This window comes from Kryptolebias marmoratus, linkage group LG6, assembly GCF_001649575.2.
Source record: "Kryptolebias marmoratus isolate JLee-2015 linkage group LG6, ASM164957v2, whole genome shotgun sequence".
Lineage (NCBI taxonomy): Eukaryota > Metazoa > Chordata > Actinopteri > Cyprinodontiformes > Rivulidae > Kryptolebias > Kryptolebias marmoratus.
In genome coordinates, this window is record NC_051435.1 from 13,361,364 (window position 1) to 13,375,783 (window position 14,420).

The following is a 14,420-nucleotide window of genomic DNA, read 5'->3' on the forward strand; positions in this document are numbered from 1 at the left end:
AAGATCACTGCTTCCTCTGTTACCGCAAGATTCTGAACACTCGGAGCTGAGCGTGCCTGCTTCACTGGGTGTATACAGCTTCAGCCCAAAGAATAAAGCGACATAAAACTCCCAAGACTAAAATATATCTAGCTTCTTGATTCTAAAATAATCTTAAACAACATCCCTGTAATCGTGACAGATCAGGAGCAACATTTACCTTTATCTTTACTCTTCTCTTTAGATAACGAATCCAGCTTCTTCATAAGAAAGGTCTTGTGCTTGTGGCCATCTGAAAAGATAAACAATGAAATGTAGTTCAGCTTTTGTTCAGGCTTGCTCCACCGAGTTGTTCACATTATAACACAATGAAAAGCTTTAGAAAGAAATATTGCAAAAAAAAAAAAAAAAGTGTCTAGACAAAGATTTGTGGATTTTGTGCGGGATTATTTCTAGATTTTTTTTTTTTTTTTAAAGTCCCATAAGGATCAAAGATGTCCTTTGTAAGTTCGTCTTCTGACAGGACACACACACACACACACACACAGACAGCTGACTCATACACACGGATTACGACAGAAATTAAATGTGAAATGCAAATGCACTAAAAGAAAATCGCAGACTTAAAGATCATTATCACAAGCCAACAATGCCAGTTTTCACAAAATACCAAAAAAAAGAATAGTTCAGATGTTTAGAAGTGGTGTTCTGGGGAAAGATTATGAACAGTTAATAGCTTACCTGTTGTAGATAGCTCTCTGAACAACCTCAGAGTTTAATTCTCACTGGATTAATGAGCTAATAGCTAGAACAAGTAGGTCCAAGACCAAAGTGTATTTCTATTCTATTAAAACAACATTTAGCTCAAAGGTTTAATTACATTTAAAGCAAACACTGTTTTATTAATTTTTATTTTGCCATAAGTTTGTCATTATATGTTTATTCCAGCAGAAATATTATGATATTCCTACCGGAAGTGCTACAGTCAGCTGTTACTGCTGTCATTTCAGCTGAGTAACCATAGAATTCCATGTAAATAACAGTGAAATGCAAAACATATGGCAATGTAAAGGTTTAAACCATATGGATAGCTATTAAATCTTAGAGAGTGGAGTTCTTTAAGAACTTAATTAATCCACTTTAACCTTTAGACTAGTTATTAGGTTATCAGTCTGGTCTGAAATAAACTATTTCTCCACACTGAGGCTAGTCAAAGAGCTATCTAAAACAGCTAAGATATTAATTATTCATAATCTTTCAACAGGAAGATCTGAACTGTTGCTTTAAATACAATCAAACAAAAAATGTCTATTATTCCTTTCTTGGTACATCTACGTCTGACTTACACAAAACCGATTTGAATTACCTTTATTAATCAATTAAATTAACTTTTTAAAAAACTTTTAAAAACGTTTTGAAGCCGATTATATGGAAATGCCTCTGTTCCCAGGTTAGTATGAGCTCTGGGAACCGATGGAGGGAATAAACCCCTGAGAACAAAAAAAGATAACTTGAAATCATTAAATATGGAAGAAGCAGAATAACCCTGTGTGTAAGAACACTGATTGAGTCTATATGCAGACGAGCACACGCGGAGCGGAGTGCGAAGAGCGGCTCCATTTAAAACCAGAGCTGCTTGACAAGAAGATGTGTAAACATCAGCGTGCGTCGGGAGGATCAGCACCTTTAGGCGCGGTGATGTGGCAGCCCAGGTCGTGACACCGAACCAGTCGCCTGAAGGCAACTTCCTGGAGACGAACCCTCTCCAATTCTGAGAGGCTTTGCAGGGGGACGGGCTTCAGGCTGACACTATGTCCCAGCGTGCTGTTCCAGGTGAAGTCACCCTGAGGACACACACAGATATTCATACAACACATCAGATACATACAGAACCGGTGTCAAGATGCATTTATAGCACTTTCCCTAGAGGCCGTAGGGATGCTCAAACTGACAGATATTATTGCCGTGCTCACTTACTAAAAGTGAAAACTGACAGCTGTAAAAAAAAAAAAAAGTAGCAGCTATTGTCTTCCAGTTGTTAACATGCTGCATTAGTGCAGAAAATTTTACACCATGTAAGATTTTTTTTTTCTTATTGATTTGTGTTGCTATAATAAAATAAAATAATCATATCCAAAATGTACAATATACGTTGGGTCAACTATCCTACTGCGAACACTAAGAAAACTGGTTGTGGAAATTAGCCTTTGTTTTTTTGGATTATTAAGAATCTACATTGTGCTACGGCCTCTAAAAGTTATAAAACCTCATCCTAATTCGAGTCCTAAACATCTTCTGCATCATTGTGCTCAATTTCAGTGCGAGATGGAAACAATTCCTTAGTTATCTTTTATTAAAATACATCTCAAAGTATTTTGCAGCCATTCTGAAGATTTAGCATTGCATTAATAACGAAGCATATAATCAGATTTCAAATTCTCAACCTTTGAGCATCTCTATGCTGGAGATTACAACTGTTTGATCCACGACTATTGAGCCAATCATATGAGCCATGTTCCAAAGAGGCTTAGGAACTCATTATTCAGGATAAGGCTTATACTAAAGTGGCTCACTTCCATTAAATGAGAATTAGGACTGAGCTACAGTAGGGGATATGATTTACTCATACACATACAGTACAAGTGAACTAAAAATACAGATGAATGTGGCGCAGTCGGGGAGGCATCTGTCTGGCCCCAAACTCCTTCTGCTTCATCACAACAACCTCAGACCGTTAAAAGGAAAGATTTTTGTTAATGGCGACAATGTGGAGTCTGGTTTGAGGATGAAATGAAAAGACATACACAACAAAAATTGTCAAATTTTACTGTTCTCCAGAACAAACCCCACATACAGGAGTAACAAGGAGAACCTGTGCTTTAAAGTCTTTAAAGATTTGAATTTTATTCAGGGGTTTTTCTACAGAACAATCCATTTTAATCTCGTTCCTACAGAACGTACACAGGGTACGCTTTATCATGTTACTTAATAAAAAATAAGCAAGATATCACACAAAGGTTTGTTCCATTAAACTGTTTCCAGTTTGTATTTTGGGGGAACCACATATAGACATAAATCCATCCATCCAGTTAACTTGTTAGCACAAAAACAAACCAATAATCTGAATATGATGCTGACCTGCTCCTTTATGCATAAAAGCTAGTTTTTAAACCCTACTTAGCATTAAAAGCTGCATATCACACCTCTGAGATCTTCTTTGTTCGGTCCAAATGTCCTAAAAGCCAAATATTCTCTGTTTACACTAACATAATATTTTTATGCTTCTGCTATGGGAAAGTTAATTAACTGCTATATAAAATATGTGGGAAATAAACTATTTTTACTACACCATTTGACATCATGCCCCTTGTCTTGTCTGATTACTGTTCAGAAATGGGAGAAGCTAAATCCAGGAGGTCCAAAACTCCAGCAGAAGAATAATCTTTAAAACGGGTACCAGCAGTGTTGTAACGTTAGATATGTGTTTCACACTTTCAGTAAAAAGTGACAAAAAACTCTTATGAGTCTGGCAGATGGGGCACAAGTCGGGTTAAACAGGTAACCATTTGTCAGATCGTGCACAAGACTCTTGCTTTGAGTTTATGAGAAATGCAATGAAGTGAGTCACCCTTGTTTTTTTTGTTTTTTTTATTTACTCATTTTATTTAAACATTCCTCTTGTGTGACTAAAGGCCTGGTCAGAAACATTCTTTACATCTAATGAGGGTGAGCTCAGTTCCCACAGTTTCTATTTGCCAATAAAAAGCCCTCTAACGTTCTGCGTCAAATTCCAAGAATTGTGCTCAACATTTTGATGCAATCCCCCTTTGGCTATTACGTAATAACAGGTTTTGGTGGGTCCTGCCCAGACACGCAGTTAGGGTGCAGTTTTCCTTCAATATCTCCTCAATTAGGAACGGACTGGGAAGAGTTCCTGTTTCTGGCATGCAATGGGCTTTTGCTAATAACCGTTCATAAGCTTTGAAATTTGTCACAGTGGAAGGAAGGAAGTCAGACCCAAAAACCTGTTCCCAGCTGTCAGCAGAGCAGCCGCTGTCAGTGATGGATGAAGCCACAGTTCATATCACACGCAGCAAATGCTTGCACTTATCAAGCTGCATCTGTATTCTGCTTTAAATAAATAAATAAATAAATGAATAAATAAATAAAAGCTTTGTGGTCACATGTAGCATGACTTTGCTACATGTGACACAGCTGCATCAAATACAGGTGTATGAGATTGTGCTCTAATTTTAATTCAAAGCCTTCCCAGCGCTTCCTAGAACACAATGAGAGGAAACGTGCAAAACAGTTCATACAATAATGCCCTCGATTGAAAGTTTAGATTACACTGTGATCAAGTACTCTCCAGCGAGATCCACCGAGGCGACGAATACTGGAGCCACTGGGATATTTAAAGAAAGAGCCAGTTTGCTCCACATTATTTGCTTCAGATTTCTACACTTAATCCTGCATGAAATATGGAAAAACAGTATTTCACTTACAGACAGCTCATCTGAGAACTTGTATGCAGGAGTTTGGTTGCTTTTTTTCTATTGTTTATTAAAGCCTGTTGCATATTAAAAGTTTTTAGAAACACAATAGCATACAATACAACACAATGCAATACAGTTATTTCTATTGCACAGCATACAATAGAAACAATAGCAGGTGTAAGATTTCCTCACTCAATATAAAAAAGGCAAAATGTCCCAAAATGAAATAAACTGTTATTTCCCAACTGCATTTTTGGACATTTGAACGCATCTCAACATCTGGACTTTTACATCGTTGCATTTTTAGTCTTTCCTGTAACTATTTCAACTGTTTTTTGTTTGTTTTTTTAGGTTTCAAACTTTTCAGGAACACAGGTTCACATCTCAAACTTCGACGGCACTGACGAACCAACAGGAGCTGTTTTACTCACAAAACAAGTGACGCTTCTTTGCTCGGGAAGGGGCTCCTCCATCACAGAAATCTGGTTTTCCAAAGGCGAGAAATCCCCGCTTTACACCCGTCGTACTTAGTTAGAAATTAATCGACGCCACCTGACTTCGGTCCAGTCCACATAAACTTCATTTTAGCAGCAGAACACGGCCGTTAGGTGTCGCTATGTGCGCACGGTGAAAGGGAAAGTTAAGGGACGCATGAGTAAACGCTGACAGGGTGGGGTTGACTGGACGGGAGGAAGAACTAAACACGAACAGTAAATCAACTAGTATCAAGTCAGCGTGTTTACTAACAGACTGTGGTTCACGGAAAGGCTCGCTGGAGCCATTAAAACGTTTTCAAGTCCGTCAGAAGGGACGAATAGTGATAAAAAACTACATTACCCATGAGCCCTAGCTGCTGTTGCTATGCGACGGTCACAAGAAGCAGCGGAAACAGTTTGCGACCTCATTTTGCTCAATGAAAGCTGCTAGTTTATGTTTCTAAATGTTGTCTTTAGCGAGCTGAGCATAAGATGAAAACCTTTAATGGATGTTGAGCATAAACTAATTTATAAATGGCGCTTAAACAAACTAAATGATTATTTTCCTTACTGACAGAGAGCTGTTCTGGCCAGAGAAAACTCCTCTTTGTAACCCCACAGTGCATTTCTGCTCTGGTTTTGAAATGAATGCCTCCTTTTTATAACACAATCTGTCGTGCTTTATGCTCCTTTCAAATAATCCAACTCTAAGACTTAAGACTTCAATGACTTATTCAAAGCAGAGCCATGAACAGAAATGTTAAGCTGTTCAAATACTTGTTTTAAGCCGAAACCTTCACTCCTGGCTTCATCTTTTATTTTACGCGTTTTACCTTTGGCTTGTTCTTCATAAGCGCCAAGTTGTAGAGAGAAAAGCTGTAACACTAAACTGACTCCTTTAACAATTTATTCAACAAATTACTTCTGATTCGCCCACTCTTTCCTACTCTATGCAATACCTAATAATACTACTAACAATTACATTTTTTCAAGCCATGCTTTACATAAGAAATACTTCTTCTAAATATAATAAACTCATTTTCTCTGGGATTGTTTTGAACTTAATCTACAATCTGCCTTCACTGTTCAGATTCATGTTTGCAAACCTTTTACACCTTTTCTACAGACGTACTGTGAGTGGTTCAGTGATGCACAACAATAATTTGCGCATTAGAAAAGACTGGAACTGAGAAAATAGAGATAGTTTTAATCTAGACAGCTTTACAAAGAATTTGCTCACTTTGTCCACTAAAACCCCCCGAAATAAAAGTCGCAATTTAAAGACATTTTCACTTGTCGACGACCGAGTGATAAACAATAATTGTGAAACTGTGCAAACCGTACAGGTAAAAGCACGTTCATGCTCCTATATTGCGGAGGTCACTGCTGAGTGGGGGAAATTTTTTTTGAGTAAATAAGTTACAACTAAACACAAAGTGGTTATTGTGGTGGAACATGGAGTTCATGTAGAAAACAGAGCGAATGTGTAAAAGAATGAATGAAAGAATAAAATAGAAACAATGAAGCTATGCAATAAAATAAATAAACAACATTTTTTTAGGTAGAATTTTTTCCCCCCGGAGATGCAAACATTTACTATTTTAACAAATAAAAGATTCAAGTTTTCAGTCCATTTATTCAACCAATATGACTGACTGTGTTCTTTATATGGGATTGATACAAAATAGACAATAAAACTTAACAATAGTGGGGAAAACAAAAAATCAAGATTCAACAGGTTTATTTTAGCACATTTTGTCAGACTTAGAAAAATATGTGGCAAGACTGCATTTTTATCCTGCAGGCAGGGTTAAATCCAATACAGTCAACTAAATTTAGATCCAGTTTCTCACTTTTTCAGGCTATAGGGTGACGATCCTCCTCATCTTACTGCTTCAGAAAAGCAACAGGAGTTCTTTGTGTCCATTTTCTGAAAATGTGTTCCTCCTATATATGCAGGATTCCTACAGCTACTCATAAATTTTACAGCATTTTAGTTCAAATTCACTGGAATTCTAGTTTTCTCGTGTCATTAAAAGCACAATACTTTTCACTGCAGGTTTTGGATAAAACTGAAAAAACCTGATTAGTTTATCTTGAATTTGTGAGTCTAACTCCTACTTTGCTCCCTGCTGTCACCTTTTTTTTCAGCATCATGTTGTTAAGAAAGTGACTAGATTTAATGACTCAGACTGCTGTCTTGCTAGAGAAAGATTTTAACTCACAAATGCTTTATTTTGCATTTCACAAAAGTAGCTTCCGCCTGCTAATGAGGTCCCAGAGAGCAGTTTCCAGTTGCAAGCTCTTTCTACTTCAGGCCACTTCTCCTCATGGCGCTCAGAGGAATGCAGATGACACCATGTCTAAACCCTGCAGGCGCACGGCGCTCTCAGTTTTCTTTCTTGGCTTCACAATATTCAAATCGCAGAGAACAGTGGGACATCTAGCTGCTTTTTAAGCACATCAGGTTTATTGTTTTTTGTTACACAACATCTCCAACGCTTACATCCCGCATTTAAGCTTCGTTTAGCTGCTTTAAGTTAAATAACAAACAAAAAAAAAACCCAAGAAGTGACATGCAGAGGTTAATCCTTTAAGTATAAATCCAGTCTTTTTTCTGAATAACATTAAATGACATTTGAAATATGATCCAATGATCATCCTCAAACAAGACAACCCAGTTCTTTATACAAAATATCTGCCACATCTTCATACACTATCCCCTATTGATCCTTGATCTTTGCTCTAAGGGCTTTTGTCCTCATTTTGTTACATTACTGTTAATAAAAAGAGCGGTGAATAGCTCCACCTACTGGTCATATGAGTTTCTGAAACGCCTTTGAGGGGTTCTTCTGAGAAAATGAAAGGAAATGTGTTTTTTAGCTGCATATCTAATCTGACTGTTTAAAGGATTATTTAATGCATTCATAATAACAATCTTATTCAAAGTTTTGCGAAGACAAAGGAAAACATGCCAAATGGTAGTTAATATGTTTGGTCTTTTTTTGTTTTTTCATCAAAGAGTCAGCCTTGAGGAATGTTATTAACCATTAACCACAGGCTAGTTCTACAAAATAAAAGAAAATCTCAGATATAGTGCAGCTGGATCAGAGAACAGGATTAGTGTCACATTAAACAGCAATAGACTGGGAGCAGAGATGTTACAGTTGTTGTCATAATAATAATAATAATAATAATAATAAAAAAACGTGGAGAACACTTGAAGGTCAGTGCTGCTGGGAACATGAGATCCATACCCGTCAACGTTGCAGTATATTCTCAGGCAAAATGTACGACTTGTTAATGCTACTTTAAAAAGCTGACTTCCGTCTTCCTGTGGTCGTTTTTGCTGTTCTGTGATAAACTTTCATGCAGCTATAAGAACTCAGTGTTCCACTGTTGTTGCTCCGCAGAGGAGAAACGTGAAAAAGTGAAGACAGACAAGTGCTCGTAACTTCTCTGGCACCGCCGTAAATCACTGTGGCTGTTACGCAACATGACGCACGCCGCCTCCTCGCAGAGGACGGCTTGAATTTAGCTTTTCGATCAAAGTATTGCACCGTTTGGGTTGAGAACGCTTCCTGGCTAAACAGATTCTATCTGCCAAGAGACCACACAAAAGTAAGATTTACGCCCGCAGATGCAAAATGAATCAAAACTGAAACAATCCTTCCTCTGACTTATTTTACCCTTACAAGTAACCTGCTGTGTTTTTTGTATTTCTCCATTCATCAAATAAATACTTGATGCTTTAGTGCTGCAGTTGTAAAAGCCTGCGAGTTTAGCCCAATGCCACGCAAACGCACGTCTCTGGTGGGAAGAAATATGTGCCTGGGGGACCGTAGCCAAGGATCAGGTCATGCTGCTGCACTGTGAGAAGTAAGAGTTGAAGCTTTCTTCATGTAAACCAGATGTCTCTGTTTTCTATCTCAGCTCGAGCTGCAGTGACTCAGAGCCGCTAATACTGCACAGTGATATTCAGCCGGTGGGATGTAAAAGGAATTTTACAACACAGACACAAAATACCTGTTTGCCACATGTTTTTAAACGAGCCAATCTCTAGCTTACATATCCTAATTGAGACACACAAACTATTTCCACATGTCACGTGCATACATTACACACTTAGCATTAACGTGGCATGACAACACCTGCTATACTGCTTACAAAATCTCCGTTTGGAGAAATAGAAGGAAACTCATTGCAAACTTTAAAATAAAACATAAAAAAGGTTTTCCTGAATCATATCAAATAGTGCAGCTTGAAAATGTTTACTCCTGTAGTTTTCCAGATGTATTGAAGTGCAATTCTGAAATGCAGGTACGCACTCAATGTAAACAAAGCACTTTGCAGACTCCATGGAAAACTGCATGGAAGCTTGAGTCACATAACTGACCTAGATTAGGCTGGTTGTAGTCTGAGTAGTTGGAATTGGTGGAATTGGACAAGCACTGAGTCAAGGAGAAGACATTTAGGAGGGAAAAAGAAGAGAGAATCTGCTGTTAGATGCAAAAAGTAAAAAGGAAGGATCGATTAAGGCAGCTGTCAGGAATAAATATCAAGGATCAAGCAAGGAGGTAGAGCCAAAGCTCGGCATTCAAACACACGCAGGTTTTGTGAAAGCTTCTTCTTCTAGACCAGTAAGTTTTACTGTTTCAGCATTTTCCTTTTAAAACTCAATCGGAAACAGCTCTTCCTTAGACCTCATCATTGTTGACCTACTTTCAGTCACTAATGCACATGGTAGATGGCAGCTGTTCCCCAATTCTGCTTACAAATTTAACAGTAACCATGGATATTAAAAAAAAAGTGAGGATTTTGTTTCTTACTGTTTCTTACAGCCATTCATGACATTGCAATGAGTACCTTTGATTCTGCAGTTTTCAACAAGTAAGACACTAATTGGTCGTAACCTTTTAACAGATTCTAAAAAATCCAAACTATCACTTTATTAAGAAATAAATAAACACCGATTCACCCTCCAAATTAAAACACACATGGCTTTTTTATAGAATTTTCAGTACCAAAAATACATTACAAATCTCATGAAATGGAAGCATTTGGGTTATTACTGGTTGTAGGTGTGGCCGTGTTACATGAAAAAAAAAAGAATACTGTAACATTGTTTTCCCTGCTGTTGTTGTAATGGTCTCTTGGATACTATTATCCCTCACTGACTGGGTCTACGCCCACAAAAAAATGTGACTTTGATTACTGACTTGGAGAAAGGTTTGCATACAAAGGCTTTTATTTGCTATGACTGTAAGCTGACAGCATGGTCATGTGAGTGTGCAGGAAGGATCTCAGACCTCAAGAGTTCAGCTCAAGTAGCAGCCTTTTTTTGATTGGAACTGCACAACGCCGTGCAGCTGCAAGTATCCCAACATGTTTTATTTGAAAGAAAGAAAAGGTGAATGATTTATAACATCGAAGACGAGGCCATTTCTGTTCCACGACAAGAAACAGGCTTGTGTTAATGCGTGCGCAGCCTTCCAAAAGTCATAAATCACAATCAATATCTGCTTTAAGTCTCCAGAAAAAAAACCTAGCTTCATTCAGGATTTAGACTCAAACTCAAAGTTTTGGCTGTAGGATCAAAGTTCTTGTGAATGAGTGCAGAGAACAGATCTACCTGGCAATCATTACGAGCCTAATCCAGCAGCGGGTCTGTGATATGTCTCCAATATAATAAACAAACAATGTTACCATGAGGATCAGTTTAAGCACAGATTGTTTCATTCAGTATTATAATTTCAAGTGTATTTTCTGTACATGATGTTATAATTTTGCTTTTCTGTGTGGAGCTCAGAGTGTCTCTGTTCTGCTGGATCTGATTCTGGTTATGTAACGAGTCCTAGAGGGGATGTTAACAGCCTCTCCGCACAAAGAGCCAAAGACATGATTTCCAAATATTTACTCTATCTTTGCCTTATAACGTGATGCACGTTCTCACATCAACAACTGTCACACCTTCAGGAATCAGCTTTATTGAAGGCTTCACTTTTCTGGTTCAGACTTGTCCCATCAGTTCCATCTTATTGCACCCCTGCCAAATAAAATGGTTTCATTAAACGGGGTGAGCTGAATCACACATTGTGACAAAAAAAAACAAAAAACACAAGGGCTCCAAAACGTGTACAACCACACAGAAGGCAAGTCCTGTTAGTCACAAACTTTGGGATGTTGCAAGAGCAGAGCACCATGATTGATTGGTGGGAGGATTTTTTTTTTTTCGTTTGTTTGCTTCCTTTTTTTCTGGCATTTCGTACTTATATGCAATATTATCTAAAAAATAAAGGAAATTACTGACAATCCAGCTTGGCTAAATTATTCATAAGGGAATTACTGTCACTTCCGGAAGTTCAAAGCAGAGACAACAGTTATCCCAGGATATTATATGAAAAAAAAGACGCACTGAAATGTTTGAGCTTTTCAAAGTTGTAAAACATTTGCAGCAAATCACGAACATATGTGCAAAAAGCAATATTCTCACTGCACGATCTAACACCTAATCCAGTCGTATTTGAATTGTCTGACTTTCAGATATGCTCACAGACCTTACACGGAGTCTCCTCAGCCTTGGTACCATAGTGTCGCATCAGCGTCGTCTCCAAGCTCCTGGTCGGCCTCAGTTTCCTCTTGGAAAGACTTTTGGGGCTCAGCGAGCAGGAGAAAACGCTGCTCAGCAGTCCCTGAGCGGTCATAATCTCGCTTTTTTAGTCGCTCACGTATCGGATAAGGCTGGCTGAAAACAAGTTCATGTCCCTTCAGTGGGGGCAGATCTAATCCGAGCCGGTGAGACCGAGCAGGTCTCCTTCCACCATCCAGCGCGCAGGAGGCGCAGCCACTATTATGAAATACGCGCCCGTACGCTCCGGTCACCTCCTCCAACTCCCAGCGCACTGTGACTCAGTGCTTCCTGCTGCAAGAAGTATGGTAATTTCCCCAAAAACACCCAGATAAACAATACTCCTGGGGGTGGGTTAGGGGCAGGTCTTTTTTATTTACGTTGCTTGTGAATGACTCATCTGAAAAGGCGACTATAAAACTTTATAGACTGGTAAACACAAAGAGTTTTGTTTTTCCTTTCCCTCTAAAATAAAATTCACAAACGTTTTGGAGAAAAGTACACTCAGCAAATAATGTCCCACTTGAAGCGGTTGCTTTAAAGTGGGGTTATAAACAGTAAATAGCTCACCTGCTGTAGACAGCTTTTTGATCAATCGCAGTTTGAAGAAATAAAACTTGATTCTGGCTGGACTGATGAGCAAACGGCTGGTCGGAGATCAGATTGGATTCCCGTCATCTTCAAACAAATCCAATCTCAGCAATTTATTACAAGTTTATGCAAACACTACTTTATAGATCTCTATATTTCTTTTAGCTTTACATTACGCTGTTATTTACCTAGAATCCTTCTGGTACAAGCGTAAATAGTGGCAGCAGCAGCTAGCTGTAGCACTTCCAGTTCAAGCTGGCGGACTTACAGCAGGAAAATTATATTATTTCTGCAAGAAAAACCATGTCATGTAATGTTGATATTGATATAAAGGTTTATTAAATTATGTTGGTATAAACCACTATCAAGTGCTATTGTTTCAAAATGACAGTAAATCCACTTTGGTCTTGGCCCAGCTTGGACTAGCCATTAGCTCATCAGTCTGGTCAGAACACATGAAATCCTTACGAGCATGAACCAACTGGACCCACTTTACATAAATCAGAGATGAAACTGTAGCTCAGCTGCCAAAGTCCATGTGAAACACAATACATGTTAACAGTCTTGTTTGTGTCTTAGTTCTTATTTTAGACAAATGTTTGACCACAACAGACAGAGATCACTGAAGATATTCAAGGGTCTTTGATGCATAGGCCGTGAGTCATTATGCCATCTGAATTTGCAGTGTTTGAGCATGTTAAATCTGCAAGTTTGGAAAAAAAATGCATAAATTGTTGTCAGTAGAATACAAAAATTAGACAATTTTTTATCTACTAAAACTGAACAACCAGGTATGTTTTTAAAATTAGAAATATTTCATTAAAACAAAGCAGGAACCAGACAGTGACAAAGTTTAAATATTAATTCAGAGACACCAAAACTTACAAATAGACGAGAAATGTGCTCTGACAGTGGAAAGAACAGCCTGTTCAGTGAGCTGTCAATAGAAAAAAAAAATGGGAGTTTTCATAATCTCTCTACAGAATCTAATTTCAAACAGATATGAAGATAATATACTTTTAGATCATAGCAGAATTTCAGTGTCTAATGTTTGACATGCAAATAACAATACTTGTGCCATCAAAACAAGGCAATACATTGATATACAGTATTAGGTGAATAATTCAATGTTTCTTTGTTGATTAAACTGCTGAAACAATGTTTTTCGTCCTTATCTACTATCAGAATTTCTGTGCATTTGAGCAAACGCCTGCGATTCAGCTCTCAGTGACAGAAATATTGCAAACACCTTGCCCCTGCCCTGACTTTGTCACATTGCATTTCTAGTTTTGCCATGATGCAGTCGAGATACATGGCATGCCATGCCCTCTGATCGGACCCTTCCTGTGGGAGCCCTGGGGAAGAGACCAGTGTGATAACGCAGCATGTGAACCAGGACTGTAAGGCCTCGATAAGGGTTCATCAGATACCATAGAGTCCACCAAACAGACAGGGGAAGTAGCGATAAGTTGGCGGCTTTATGTTTGATGTGCTCATTTAGTTAGCGGGGAAGTTTCGGGGCTAAAGATTCCCGGAAGATTGTCATTAGACTTCCCGTTGTATCATTTCTCAGAGGAATAACTTTCACTCATCAACCTCAGGAAAGATGGCAGAAATGGTTACATCCTGCTCATGGGCTTTTCAAACCCCTCTGCAAATCAAAGTTTGGTTCACTTCAAGTGTTTGTTTTCACACATGAAACAGTTTCTCGTAAGAACTGAGCTATTTTTTTGAACAGAAATGACAGTTTCTCTCTCCGTCAGTGGATCAGCGGGGTGTAAAGTTACACGCAGGAACACTTAGGCTGCTAAAAGAGATCATGTTCACTCGTCTGTCTCAGCTAAACAAGTTATGTTTTGGGGAAGTCATTGTTCCTGCTGATTTATTCACTGAGGTTTTGTGGGTCCTCAGATCTTTGTAAAACAAAGCTGAGTTTCATCATTTGGATTCCACACTCCTAACTCACTGGAAGACTAATCACAGTAGGTAAATGTGTCAGCGACTCAGAATTTATTGGTTGTTGCTGAAAGACATTAAAGGGAAATATTACAGTTGTATGAGTCACCATGACTTGAGACGAGAAACATGTATCTGTTTATGAGAGCTTAAAAACAGGCCACTAGATGGCACTAGCACACCCACTTTGATTCTTCTGCCTCAAAGATGATTTGTAGGACAGTTTATCAATTTGAAGCATTTACCAAAACAAAAAAAGATGATTCTGGATTCTTCTAACGCTCCTAAGTAACA

General features: G+C 38.4%; 1 protein-coding gene across 2 annotated transcripts in view; it reads right to left on the reverse strand.

Annotated features, from left to right (window-relative positions):
• LOC108239692 (rho GTPase-activating protein 6) overlaps nucleotides 1–11,868 on the reverse strand; it is an 18,077-nt gene extending 6,209 nt beyond the window's left edge. The window contains exons 1-3 of one of the 2 annotated variants that reach the window (XM_017422574.3): nucleotides 11,509–11,868; nucleotides 1,664–1,823; nucleotides 200–271 (exon numbers count right to left, since the gene is read on the reverse strand). In XM_017422574.3, coding sequence (XP_017278063.1) covers nucleotides 200–271; nucleotides 1,664–1,823; nucleotides 11,509–11,655 — 379 coding nt within the window. In that variant the 5' untranslated portion in view covers nucleotides 11,656–11,868. Of the gene's footprint in view, nucleotides 1–199; nucleotides 272–1,663; nucleotides 1,824–4,906; nucleotides 5,085–11,508 lie in introns of those variants that run through there. The other variant, XM_017422575.3, reaches the window with a different exon arrangement.
• Between the last annotated feature and the right edge of the window lie 2,552 nt (nucleotides 11,869–14,420).